General features: G+C 38.6%; 1 protein-coding gene across 2 annotated transcripts in view; it reads right to left on the reverse strand.

Moving 5' to 3' along the window:
* Positions 1–13218, reverse strand: part of COL21A1 (collagen type XXI alpha 1 chain) — a 113375-nt gene that overhangs the window by 56753 nt on the left and 43404 nt on the right. For both annotated transcript variants that reach the window (XM_074348948.1, XM_074348947.1), the window contains 4 exons: positions 4447–4500; positions 3919–3974; positions 3294–3345; positions 3114–3167 (listed from right to left, as the gene is read on the reverse strand). In XM_074348948.1, coding sequence (XP_074205049.1) covers positions 3114–3167; positions 3294–3345; positions 3919–3974; positions 4447–4500 — 216 coding nt within the window. The remainder of the gene's footprint in view (positions 1–3113; positions 3168–3293; positions 3346–3918; positions 3975–4446; positions 4501–13218) is intronic.

A 13218-nucleotide genomic window follows, 5' to 3' on the forward strand; every position in this document is an offset into this window, starting at 1 on the left:
AGTGGTGAAAAGCTGACGGATTTCCCTCTAAGATCAGGAACAAGGCAAGGATGCCCACTTCCATTCATAAAAGCATCAAAAGTCATAGTTAGGAATAAACTAAAGCAAAAAGGTGAAAGATTGTACACTGAAAACTGCAAAACACTGATGAAAGAAATTAAAGACACAAATAAATGGAATGACTTCTCTAGTTCATGGATTGGAAAACTTTATATTGTTAAAATGTTTATACCACCACAAATAATTTACAGACTCAATGTAATTCCTACCAAAATCCCAATGGCATTTTTAAAATAAATAAAAAAGGAATCCTAATCTTCATATGTTCAATTACTGAACCAAAAGCACAAATGACAAAAGGAAAAGTGGACAAGAGGGTTTATATCAAACTGCAAAGCTTCTGCACAACAAAGGAAACCATCAACACAAGGAAAAGACAAATACGTGCATGTATGTGCATGACTGGGACACTACACTGTGCACCAGAAATTGATACATTGTAACTGACTGTACTTCGAAAGCAAGCAAGCAAGCAAGCAAGAAAGAAAGAGAAAACAGGAAAGGAAAAGAAAACATACAGAAAGGAAGAAAATATTGGCAGCCATATATCTGATAAAGGATTAATATACAAAATATATAAGGAATTCCTACAATCCAATGGAAAAAAAAAAAACCAAATAACCCATTTAAAAATGGGCAAAGGAACTGAACAGTCATTTCTCCAAGAAGTCATACAAATGACCAACAAGTATATGATGCACTCAACATTACTAATCATCAGGGAAATGCAAATCAACACCACAGTGAGATATCACTTCTTACACATGAGGGGCTTTGGCAAAAAAAATAATGTTGTTGAGAATTTGGAGAAATTGGAACCCTTGTACACTGTTGTAAGAATAAAAACTGGCGCAGCCATGATGGAAAACAGTACGGAGTCTCCTTGAAGAATTAAAAAAAGAACTATCATATTATCTGGCAATATCACTGCTGGGTATACACCAAAAGGAATGGAAATCTTGAAGAGATAGCTAAACTCCCATGCTGACCGTAGCTTTATTCACAACAGCCAAGACAGGAAAGAAACATCAATGTCCATCGACAGATGAATGAATACAGAAAATGTGATACAGATATAAATAAACACACACAGGAATTTTTCAGCCTCAAAAAAAAGAAGGAAATCTCATCACTTTCAGCAACATGGATGAGCCTGGAGGACAGATGCTCAGTGGAAGAAGCCAGATGCCAAATGACAAATATTACACGATCCCACTTCTAAAACAGCCAAACTCACAGAAACAGAGAATAGAATGGCTGTTGTCGGGGGTTGGGGGAGGGGGAAACAGGGAAGTGTTGGGCAAGAGATATAATGATTCAATTATGCAAAATGAGTAAATCCTACAGGTCTACTGTACAGTACAGCTTAGTGTCTAGGGATGACAATACTGTATTGTAAAATCTAAAGACAGTATAGTTAATAGGGTTGATCTTATGTTAAGTGTTCTTATCACAAAATCATAAATAAATAAAGAGGGAGGAAGGAAATTTTTCGAGGTGACAGATATGTTTATGACATTGATTGTGGTGATGGTTTCATGGCATGTACTTATGTACAAACTCCCTAAGCTGTATACACTAAAATATGTACCACTTTTTGTGTGCCAATCATAGCTCAATAAAGTGAGGGTTTTTTCCTTTAAGCTCAAAAAGGGATCTGAGAGCTATGTTCAAATTAAAAAAATAGGCAAATAAACCAATTCCTTACTGAACATTTATTCTCTGCCAGATACTGCTTTAGCTGACTCAGGCAAGTAACTCGGTTACTGTAAGTAGGTAACATTCACTCCATTTTTGAAATGGAGAACACTGAAGGTCAAAGAATTTGGCAAAGGACATACAACTAGTTAGAAAAAGTCACTGAGAGGTGGAAATCCAACCTCGGTTCTATTCTCTAAACTCTGCTACTCCAAAAAAAAGTCTGATCTCATTTCTTGGGACACATGGGCTTCTGAAGAGATGACAAAGAAACACTGAGTTTGATGAATGCCTAATTTGCAGGTAAGGAGAAGAATCTGAGATCTCTAATGTCGAGAGAGAATAGATTACAAACGCCAGAAGAGTTTTATTCTCTTCTGTATGTTCAGCACCTAGTAAGTATCAATAAATATCAATCATCAGCAAACAAGTGGGAAATAAACTACAAAACCAGCGAAATACATCAACAACACATGACTTGAGTTCTCTACAATGGGCCCCAGTATTTTACATTCGGGAAGCACTACCTATAACCTTTAAGGAATCATTGATGTTTGGAAAACTTCCATAACCCTTAAGTTAAAAAAAAAAAATAGACAATTTTTCCAAAGGGAGAGAAAACAACTATAGATCAAGAAAATTTGGACTGAATTTCTGAGCAAGTTTGGCCTTCAAAGCGCTGCCCTTTAGGAAACATAATGACATCTCTAACTCCAGTGCTTGACCAAGTGGCCTCATTGGCTGATGGATTACACAGTCTCTCCTCGGGGATCCAAAAAAAACTTACAGTAGGACAGTGATGTGGACTGTTGGCTCATTCCAGATGCACTGACTTGAATATATATATATACCCAATGTTCTTTGATTTGATAAGCCATTTCTATTTGATAATTGACCCCAAAGAGTTTCTTTATGTAAGAATAAGATGGTGTTCACCCACCATTATAAGGGAATGTATCTTTGAGTTTTCAGGATTGGGGAATGCTGGGCACTGTGCTTTAATTCCTCCGCACTCATAGCACAAATGTTGTCAGGGTTAAAGGTTCAGCCCCCTACCCTCTGGAAAAAATCTGAATCCCTTGAGAGACAGAGCTAAGTTCCACTGCCTCCAACCCACCAAACCAACCCATCTGAATGGCTCGTCAAACAAACTCAACTTTCTGATATCCTGGGATTTTATTTCTAACACAGCATGATAGACTCAAAATAAATTTAGGATAGTTTTTCTATTACTCTAAAACAATTTTAGGTCATTAATTTTATACCAGACTCACATGTAAAGAAGTCTAATATCTGTACATTTTTCTCATGTTCACTCACAAGTTACAGAAATCTTTTTTTTTTTTTGTAAATACCTTGAAACCGGGGCTACCCATTAGTCCATCCTTCCCATGTCTTCCTGGTTCTCCCTGAAAAAAAAAAAAATACATGGATATTAATATATTTTTGTCCTAACTTTTCTTTTTAGAGGAAGATAGTATAGGATAAATTTTATGTAAAGTAAAACACTTAAGAACTTTTTCTATCAAACTCACAGCGCGTCCAGGAAGGCCAGGAAAGCCATCACTCCCCTTTTCACCTTTGGCCCCCTGTATTCAAAGCAAACACTTAACAACAACGCTTACAGTAATGTTTCAAAATCGCAGCGCACACTTAAACAGGAAAGTAAGCCAACTTCCCTTCGTAGTGAGAGCTCAGGGAACTACAGAGCTTGTGTTGGCCCGGCAGCTTTGGGGAAAGCGCTGTTACACCACAAGACATTGAGAGGAAGATGGATGCAGAACTGTGCCAAGCATCTCAACACGGAAGCCACATCTGGGCAAAACTAACGAGCGATGCAAATCTTAAATACAGAAAGAACATAATGCCCCTTCAACGTGAAAAAAACAGAATTCTCAGCGGACACGTTCAAAGACTCTCTAACTCTCTCTGTAAATATTTTTAAAGTTCAGAAGGATCAATAACACAAAGTATTCTTATAGAACCCCATGCATGACAGGTACCAGGTATTTTTCCATTTTTTCATTGTTCTGAATAAATCCCCTGAGAAAGGTGAACAAAGCTAATTGCTGCAACAGTGGGCTGGGCTTGAAATTCAAATTTTCTATTTCCATTACACGGAAGGTTCAATATGGACACTTTGTTTTGTGATCTATACTTCCCTTTTTTCCATAAAATCCAGGTAATCCTTTATCTCCTTTGGGGCCCATTTCACCCTAAAAGACAAAAGATATATCCTGAATTTTAGAGGAAGGTGAATATTTCTCTTACATATTAAAGAAAAAATACACCACTAATTATAAACAACAGAGTTTAATAGGCCAATATCAAAATAAAATAAAGTTTCCTTACAAACTTGGAAAGTCCTATTTTCCAGGCTTTACAAAGAAAAGCAAGGACATTTGTTTCTATAACGGAGGCTTATACTATAAGGCTTATAGTTAAGAGAATTTATATATATAGTGAAACTTGCTAATCAAATTTTAAAATCTGTAAGATTAATGAAAACTTTAGAGGAAATCTGTCAAAAGCTTTACGTAAACTATGATATTCATCTTAACCCAATCATTTACTTTATTTTAATTCATTTATGAGCATTTATTTATAACACATTTGTCACATAAAGGACTTTCAGTTCGCAATAAAACACGGCATTGCTCAATTTAAAAAAGAACAGATTTCTCCCACCTTTGACCCTGGCATTCCATGAAGCCCAGGAAAGCCAGGAAGCCCACGGTCACCCTGAAAATAAAACCGAAATTAATTAAAGAAAACATGTGTCAGCCAAAAAAAAATCAACGTATATTCTTCAACCTCATTCTCGTCGAAATCCATTGGAAATAAGTCTGCAAACAGTTAAAGGCACAACTATATTAAAACCCTATCTCTAAAAAAAACAAGCTTCTTCTGTAGAGCACAGGGAACTATATTCAGTATCTTGTAATAACCTTTAATGAAAAAGAACGTGAAAGCGAATATATGTATGTTTATGTACGACCGGGACATGAGGCTGCCCACCAGAAACTGACACACTGCAACTGACCATACTTCAATTAAAGAAAAAACCCTAGGTCTATGAAAAACTAATCCTCCTTTGTCCAGATTTCACTTATGATCAGAGCCAGGAAGTATCTGGGGCCAAGAGAATCTCATCAGCAATCCTGACCCCACCCTTAGAGAGTAGTCACCCATTCTAAAAATATTCAGGCTCTTACAGTGCTAAGACAGAGGAGTTAAGAGAAATGATTGAGTGCCAACGCTCTGGTGAGACCCATCCTCTGAAGTCCTGTCCAGCTCAGTAAGGACAGACCCTGAGCTGAAAGTCTCAAAACATTCTAGGAGTTTTGTTTTGTTTTGTTTTGTTTCCAATTGCTGATTTCAGGAAATGACTCATGGTAGGTATCTATTCAGATGTGTCTATGCGGATGAACGTCCATGGTGATCTCCGAAAGAGGAGAGAGAAATCACAACAGCTTGGTATTCAGTGGACATAGTTTTAAGACTTATTTCTGTGGGAAATACTGGGTGCAGCTGTCTTAGCTTCAAAATCTTAATTGTCAAGACACAGTTAAGAAAAGACCAGTGGCCAGCACAGCACGATTTGGGTCAATTCCCTCTTATTTAGGCAAATTAAGACACTACGTACAAACAATTCATGATATTCTTAGTTTGTCTGGTATGGGGAGAGGAGGCTGTGACTATTTACCTGATTGATGGAATTCTTTAAAATCTTACTTTTAATAAAGGTTATTGATTAATGTGTTTTAAAGAGTGACATAGTTACTCAAGGCATAGAACCCTTCAGAGGCAACTCTTCTCACTCTGACATTTCGTCTCTCTCTGAGTTCAAATCGCCAAACCACGTGGTTACCACATTTTCAGTTCCAGCCCTATCTACTGCTCATCGTGAAAGATGAAAGACAAGAATTAATCTCTCACGCCACCAACACTATCTCCCCATCTCCATTTCTAAGAAGCACAAATCCCCCGAACCTTCCATCACAGCTCTGGTTACATCAGTAGTCAGTATTTATGATAATAAGAGTCACAGCTAACTCATAACCATGGTGACAGCTCGCCTTTTCCTGCCCAAATGCTTGTTTTTCTTACAGTTAAAAATAGCCTGATTTTTTTTTTTTGGTGGTGGTGGGGATCGACTGCTTAATTTCCTACAAATTTGCTGCACTATCAAACCTCAAACTATCTCCAACTGTCAAAATCTCTTCTAAATATATATACTGAAATTTTCATATTCTTTAACATGTCCAGAGCCTCCTCATTTGTTCCAGCACAGACTTTGTTGTTCTGTCTCTGTTTATTCCCTTGGAATTCATGAGACACAACTTTCTTAGACCTTCAATTTCGGGAAGTGTGTTTATACTAATCACGTATATAATTGATTATTTGCATATGCCAGTATAATTTGGAATTTTCTTCCTTCAGACCTTCGAAGGCTCTGCTCCAGTCCCTTCTTGATTTCAGTGGCACCAGTGAGATGTTTGAAGCCTTTCTGATTCTGATCACTTGTATGAGGAATGAGGAATATTTTTTTGGCTGGTGGCGGTGGTGGCTGTAGCATTTTCCTCTCGAAGAATCTTTGTTTACAGTGTCTCAGACTTTTACAATGTTAAGCACCAGTGTGGTCTACACTATCCATGATACCAGCTGCGGTCTACAACATCCATGATACCAGGTGTGGTCTACGCTACCCATGACGTCAGGTGTGGTCTACGCTATCCATGATGTCAGGCGTAGTCTACAACAACCATGATGCCAGGCATGGTCTACACTACCCACGATGTCAGGCGTGGTCTACACCACCCACGATGTCAGGCGTGGTCCGCACCACCCACGATGCCAGGCGTGGTCCGCACCACCCACGATGCCAGGCGTGGTCCGCACCACCCACGATGCCAGGCATGGTCCGCACCACCCATGATGCCAGGCGTGGTCCGCACCACCCATGATGTTAGGCACTGTGGAAGACTTTCATGCACAGGGACCTCAGCTTGTACACATGGGCTCAGGCCACATATCCCAGCCCCATCCACACGTCACATAGACAAGCTTCCCTCAGTTACCTCCAAGCATATAGACAGACACACAACTGTGCTGGAAGGCCCTCGGAGAACAGGGACAGAGAAGAGGCCTGCAGACCCTGGGAATGGGATTGGGGTGATTTCTGCAAGGAGTGCCAGGGCCCAGGAGTGTGGTCTACATGGGGTCATGGGCTACATGTGTGCCTCTAGGCTGGCCCTGCGGACCCATCACTCCCCACAGAGAAGCACAGCTGAAGCGGGGTCGTCAGGGATTCTGCTTCTCTGAGGGCATTAATGGCTAAGTTTTCTCAAGTCTTCCTCTCCAAGCCTTGTATCAGTTACTTCTAAGATTTTTTGTTGATCTTTAACTCTCCTAAGATATTTGACGGTTCCTGATTATCAGCTCATTGGAAGCTGACAATAAGCTCCCAGTGAGGACTGTTCATTGACTAGCTTCACTACAATATGGTCTGGTTGGGTCATTTCACTGGAGACCTCTGAGCATCAGAGAATTCCCCACAGTACAAAAGAATTTTAGTAGTATTCCATCAAGTTTCAAGATCAAAATAAAAAGAAAGATAAAGCCTACTCTTGAGCAGGAAAACTCAGCATTGAAATTATGTCAGTGTTTTTAAAATTAGTCCATAAACTCAAAGGAATCCTAATTAAAATGTATATAGGAATTTCTAAAAAATTGAAGAAACAATACTGAGCTTTATCTGGAAAAATAAGCATGCAAGAATGGCCAGGAAAATTTTGATCATAAAGAATACTGAGCAAGGACCAGGCCTGCCAATATTAAATCATATTATGAAGTGACAATAATTAAATAATTTGGCAGTGGGGAAGATGTAGACAGATAAATGGAACAGAATGGAAAGTCAAAAACACCGGATCCAAATGAAAATGGAAATTTAGTGATAATGATGGCTTTTCAAATACATGGAGAAAAAAATGAAATTTCACAAACCCTGTTGTAGCAACTGGCTATCCTTTAGAAAAAGAAAGGGAAAAATACAAATGCTCATCTAACTACTCCAAATATCAAATATTTTAAGGTTAAAATATAAAATAATAAAAATTATAAAAATAAAATAATGAATAATTATATTCAAAATGTTCACATTGAACTTTCCTATACAGAAACAAACACAGGAGAAAAAAAAACTTTATATATATAAAAATACATATAAATTTCTATATGGCTAAAATTCTAAAAACCAGATCAAAACACATAATATAAGCCAAGAAAAAATATTTTCACACAATTTATGACATGCATATAAAAAAAAATTTTTAAAAAGATGAACAGCCCAGTGGGAAAAAAAAATGGGTATGAATAAAAAGGAAACTACAGAGAAGTAAGAATATTTCCAAAAACCACATGACAAGGTACTTTACCTTACTTACTAATAAAGAATTGCAAATCAAACCAGTAGCATTTTCAAGTTACATCGCTGAAAATTAGAAACATTCATGAAATTCAGTGCTAATAAAAGTCTGAGGAAAGATAATTCCACACAGTCATTGCTGGAGTACAAGCTTTCTGGGAGGTAAACAGGCAATTTTCATCAAAGTTTAATTAGAAATTTAACCCATTGATTCTATAATCAATTCCACTTCTGGGAAATTTTCCTATGGACACACTCAGAAAAATGTACTGAGAAATATATAAAAAGATGTTCATTACAGTCTTGTTAATGACACACAAACACACACACACACACACACACACACACACACACACACACGACAGTAAGGAACCACAACATTCCTAAGTTAACAATTTCTTAAATTGGGTAAGAACCCCTATCATCTGTAACTGTGATTAACTTTCTGTTTCTAGTTCCTTCCAGGAAACCTTTTTGAATTTTCAACTTCCCTCTAAACTCCTAGAGAGTTTTACTCAACTCTCTTCTTTGGCACTTAACATACAGTTACTTTGTATGTGTTATGTGCTTGATTAGATCCTAACATCTTTGACAAAAGAAATCCATTCCGATTCATTCCTATTTTGTCACAGATATGATCACTATTTATTAAGTGCCCAGATTCTCTCTACATCCAAGCATATGGGGGCATCACACTTTCCTGACTCTGGACATTGCTGTGGTTTACAAATTTTGCTCTGGCTAATTAAAGGTGAATGGAAGTGGTTTCAGGGCCACTGTTTGATTCTCTGGGCACCTGCTACCATGATTAGTTATAACCTAGACAGTGAAACTTCCTGAGAGGACAGTGGAGGACCCCTTACCGCTGCTAATTAGCATGTAGTTTTATGAGCAAGAACCGGTTTTGTTTTAAGGCACAGGCATTTGGGATTTTTTTTTACTGCAGCAAAACCTGCTCTCTTCTAGCTGATGTCTTGCTTGTGATTCATGATAACTTACTGAATATACAAAATATTTTCATTTTCTAAAAAATAATAAACACTCTTGAATCCTCCAAGATAATTCCAAAAAAATAATTACTTCAGGGAATCACACTCTTGGTTCCATCTGAGTTGACAAGAGATTAGAATCAATAAGAATCCACGATTTACAGTAAAACGGTTCCATTTTCTACAGGTTGCCTCCAAAGCTTTCATGAGGGATGAACATGCCTTCTTTGATGTGCCTGTCCATCTCACAAGTTGATCCAGACTCCCAGTCTCCAAAGTGAAGTCGAGATTACGTATTTGAGTACCAATAGAATATGAAAACTAATTTTTTTATTAAAGTATAGTTGCTTTACAATGTTGTGTTAGTGTCAGGTGTAGAGCAAAGTGATTCAGTTACACACACATACATATATATTCTTTTTCAGATTCTTTTCCATTATAGGCTATTACAAGATATTGAATATTGTTCCCTTGTGATCCACGGTAGTTCCCTGTTGTTCATTTGAAAACTAATATTTTTTAAAATCTTTCTTTTAAAATTCCTCGACATGTGTCTGTTTTCAGTGCACACTGGCTTTGTTCACTAGCACAGCGTATACTTCATACGTATATATGGGACTATATTCCCCAACGTCTTCCACTGGAAAGATTTTGCAGCTTAAAAGTTGGATGATCTGTGATCCACAGAACTCTCTCTCCTCCTCCTTTGAGAAAGCTTTTTTCTTTCTTTCTTAAAACCTCTACTTTTGAGACATGACAGAAAAATCTCACAGGTGCACATGGAAAAGAAGGACCATGAGCCTTCTCTCTCCTGGCATTTCACCTTGAAAGCGAGTCCGCAAGTCCGCCCCTTATTCAAAGTGGGGAAGTATGTCAACGTGGCATTGCACGCCACCGGTGTAGGTTTTCTTTCATCTATTTCAGCAATGTTTTGTAATTTTCAGTGTCCATTACACATGGACAGTTCATGCATATTAACCAGAGAGAGGGTGGAGTATAGGCGCAGACACAGCCAAGAGGGTAAATGTAGCGGCAAGAGGTCTAGGGAACGCCTGTCAGATCGCTTCAGATGGGCACTACAGCATTTAGGGAAACGACAAAGGATAAACTAAAGGTATTGCCAAAACGGTGGCCTTAGGGAATCAGGAGGACGGCGGTCCCAAGAAGCAAATCGTCAATGTCGTCATCATCCCCTTCACCATCACTAATCTGGTGTTGAATTTTGGCCATTCACAGGCACGGCCTTATGGAGTCTTTACAACAAGGCTACGAAGAGATGCTTAGGAGCCTCACTTTCTAGATTTTGAAAACCACGTTTAAAGGGATTAAGAATATATGAAAATAAATATATGTATGTGTATGCATGACTGGGACATCGTGCTGTACACCAGAAATTGACACATTGTAACTGACTATACTTCAATCATAAATAAATAAATAAATGAATAAATAAATAAATAATTTTAAAGAAGAGATTAAGAAGCATGACTAGGAGGTTTAAGCAGTCTGAACTCAGAGCACAGCCTGGAACCCGTAACTGCATTAAGCCTCCTCACCCCGCAACACACACAGACAGAGATACACACACACACACAGACGTACACCTGTGTCTGGGCCATGGTGCCACCAGACAGCATCATGGGTAGATCACTCTCCCTGTTTGAGAAAGAAGGAAAAATAGTGGCCACTTTACCAAGCCAGTTCCATTTCTCCCTCTTAGGTTGCTCTTGGCTTTGTGTTAATTTAAGAAAAAAAAAATTGTGTGTCTTCAGATACACTGCAAGAAGAAAAGCCACTAATATGCTAAATGTTAACGTATCCGCCCCAAACAACCCTCATACTTGGTCCTTTATTACTGTTGTTTCAGCGTGTATATTGAAGTTCCTGGAGTCTAACCAACTGCGTGACAGATATCCTGCAATACCACTTCATTGTTTGTCTTTCGAAGCGCAGGTCACAGGGCTTGTGCACATAAGAAAGGCTGACACGCAGCACAGGATGTTCAGGGACCGATGCTGAGAGCCACGGAACAATGAGGTCCTCAAAGGACAACTCAGACGCTCAGTGCTCTAACAAAGAAACCATACAGAACGCATCATTTGTTCCATAGTGAAACCTCAGGGAGAATTAATAGATTTTATGTCTTAAACCCAGAAAACCCAAGTGATGAGTTTGTACAAGGTCTGGCTAAATTGGAACGTAAATTATTAGATAAACAACAAGATCCGATGCTATTACACAGGGAACTATATTCAGTATCTTGTAATGGCCTCTAATGGAAAAGGAATGAAAAGGAATATATGTATAAATGTATGAATGAGTCACTATGCTGTACACCAGAAATTAACACAGCAATGTAAATCAACTATACTTCAATAAAAAACATAAATTATTAATATTTCCTGTTTCCCCAGAATACTCAATGAGAAAACCTGTAAATACGTATCAGTTAACCAACACAGCCTAATGTAAGTCTTAACAAAATATATTTCTCCACACAATTTAAACATACAAGCTGAGGAAGTGTTTGGAAGTCCTAAAAGTATTTCTTAGCATCCAAAGAATAGCCTTAAGGCATGTTATAAAATGAGTAACCAATTTTGTAAATTTGTAAATTTTGTAAATTTGGGGTGGGGGACCCCTGCAAAATCTATACACATTCTGTTGTCTGAGGAACAAATGTCACAGTCGGCAAGAAAGTACATGTCATTTTAATTATCTTAAGTGGAAATTCCTACTATGGGAGTTTTCGGAGGAAATCCACAAGATGGAAATTTATTCTGGGAAAATATCCTAACAGAGAACACACTGTGTGGAACAGTCCCCAAAGGCTATGGTGCGATGCCCGGAAAAAGTGCCCTGAGCTCCCACAAGTCAAGACCATCACCGGGGTGTGTTTTCCTCTTTTCTGAAAGTTAAGAAACTGCACGATGGAGGAAGAACCAAGGAAAAGGCTTAACTTACTCACAAAGGGACTGTAGACCTGGATAAAGAATTCCCTGCAGCCACACGGAATGGGGGGCAGGGACTCAGACAGCAGCACGTGGTGACTTTGCCCCCACAGGGGCTGCATCAACCAGAGCTTACGCCCCGACAACGGACTGCAGGAAACAACTCTGCACGAAATCAGCACTGGACTGAAAACAGAGAACTTTACATAAACATAGACCTTGCGCACCCTATCTGAGTCCACAGAAGCACGGCTTTGTAAAATTCACACACTTCTCTTTTCAAGGCAGCGCAACGACCCATCACGACAGAGCTGTTAAAGACGCAGCAGACACATTACGGCTCTTTATTTTTAAATAAGATATTTTACTCCAACTCTTTTAAGATGGACAAATAAAAAGCCTCCTTTTTATCTTTGGTCTCTAAAACCCAAGTAATGGCAAAAAAGTAAATTAAGATATTCATTCATCCATTCCTAAGTATATTCACTCAAACATACATACACTTATATACCCCCTCCACCTTCGAATCAGGCAATTTGTGAGGATGTTAAAGAAACAGCTTACGTGAGAAAGACCCTGTACCAGGGACCAAACTAAGTATTCTTCATACATCACCGCATTTAATCCTTACCACAAATCTATAAAGAAATCCCCATTGTCTCAATGAAGAAAATGAGATTCAAACACATGAAGTAGCGTGCCCAAGATCAAAACCCTTAAAAGCAGCCCAGCCATCATGAGATCTGCCAGAGGTCCATCCAGAGATGGTACTGTAGCTGCTACAATTTTTTGCAACCAACATGAGCAACCGTACAATGGATGGAGTCCACGTCCGTGTTTCTCAGATGTGAGTGCTGGGCACGCTATTCTAAAAAAGGTAATAATTTTGCCAGAATAGTAGCGAGAAAATTCACATCTTTTTTTTTTTTTTTTTTAATCAGCAAATAGCAGAATGCCTTCAGAGAATTTAGAAATAAGATCCAGCTTTACGGATCAAGCTAACCAATCACCATGGAGATCCGAGTAAATTCAACTGGGCATCTTGGAGGTGGACCAGCTGCCTGTACTCATGACTGAATCCACATGGAGG

This window comes from Camelus bactrianus, chromosome 20, assembly GCF_048773025.1.
Source record: "Camelus bactrianus isolate YW-2024 breed Bactrian camel chromosome 20, ASM4877302v1, whole genome shotgun sequence".
In the NCBI taxonomy this organism is placed as follows: Eukaryota; Metazoa; Chordata; class Mammalia; order Artiodactyla; family Camelidae; genus Camelus; species Camelus bactrianus.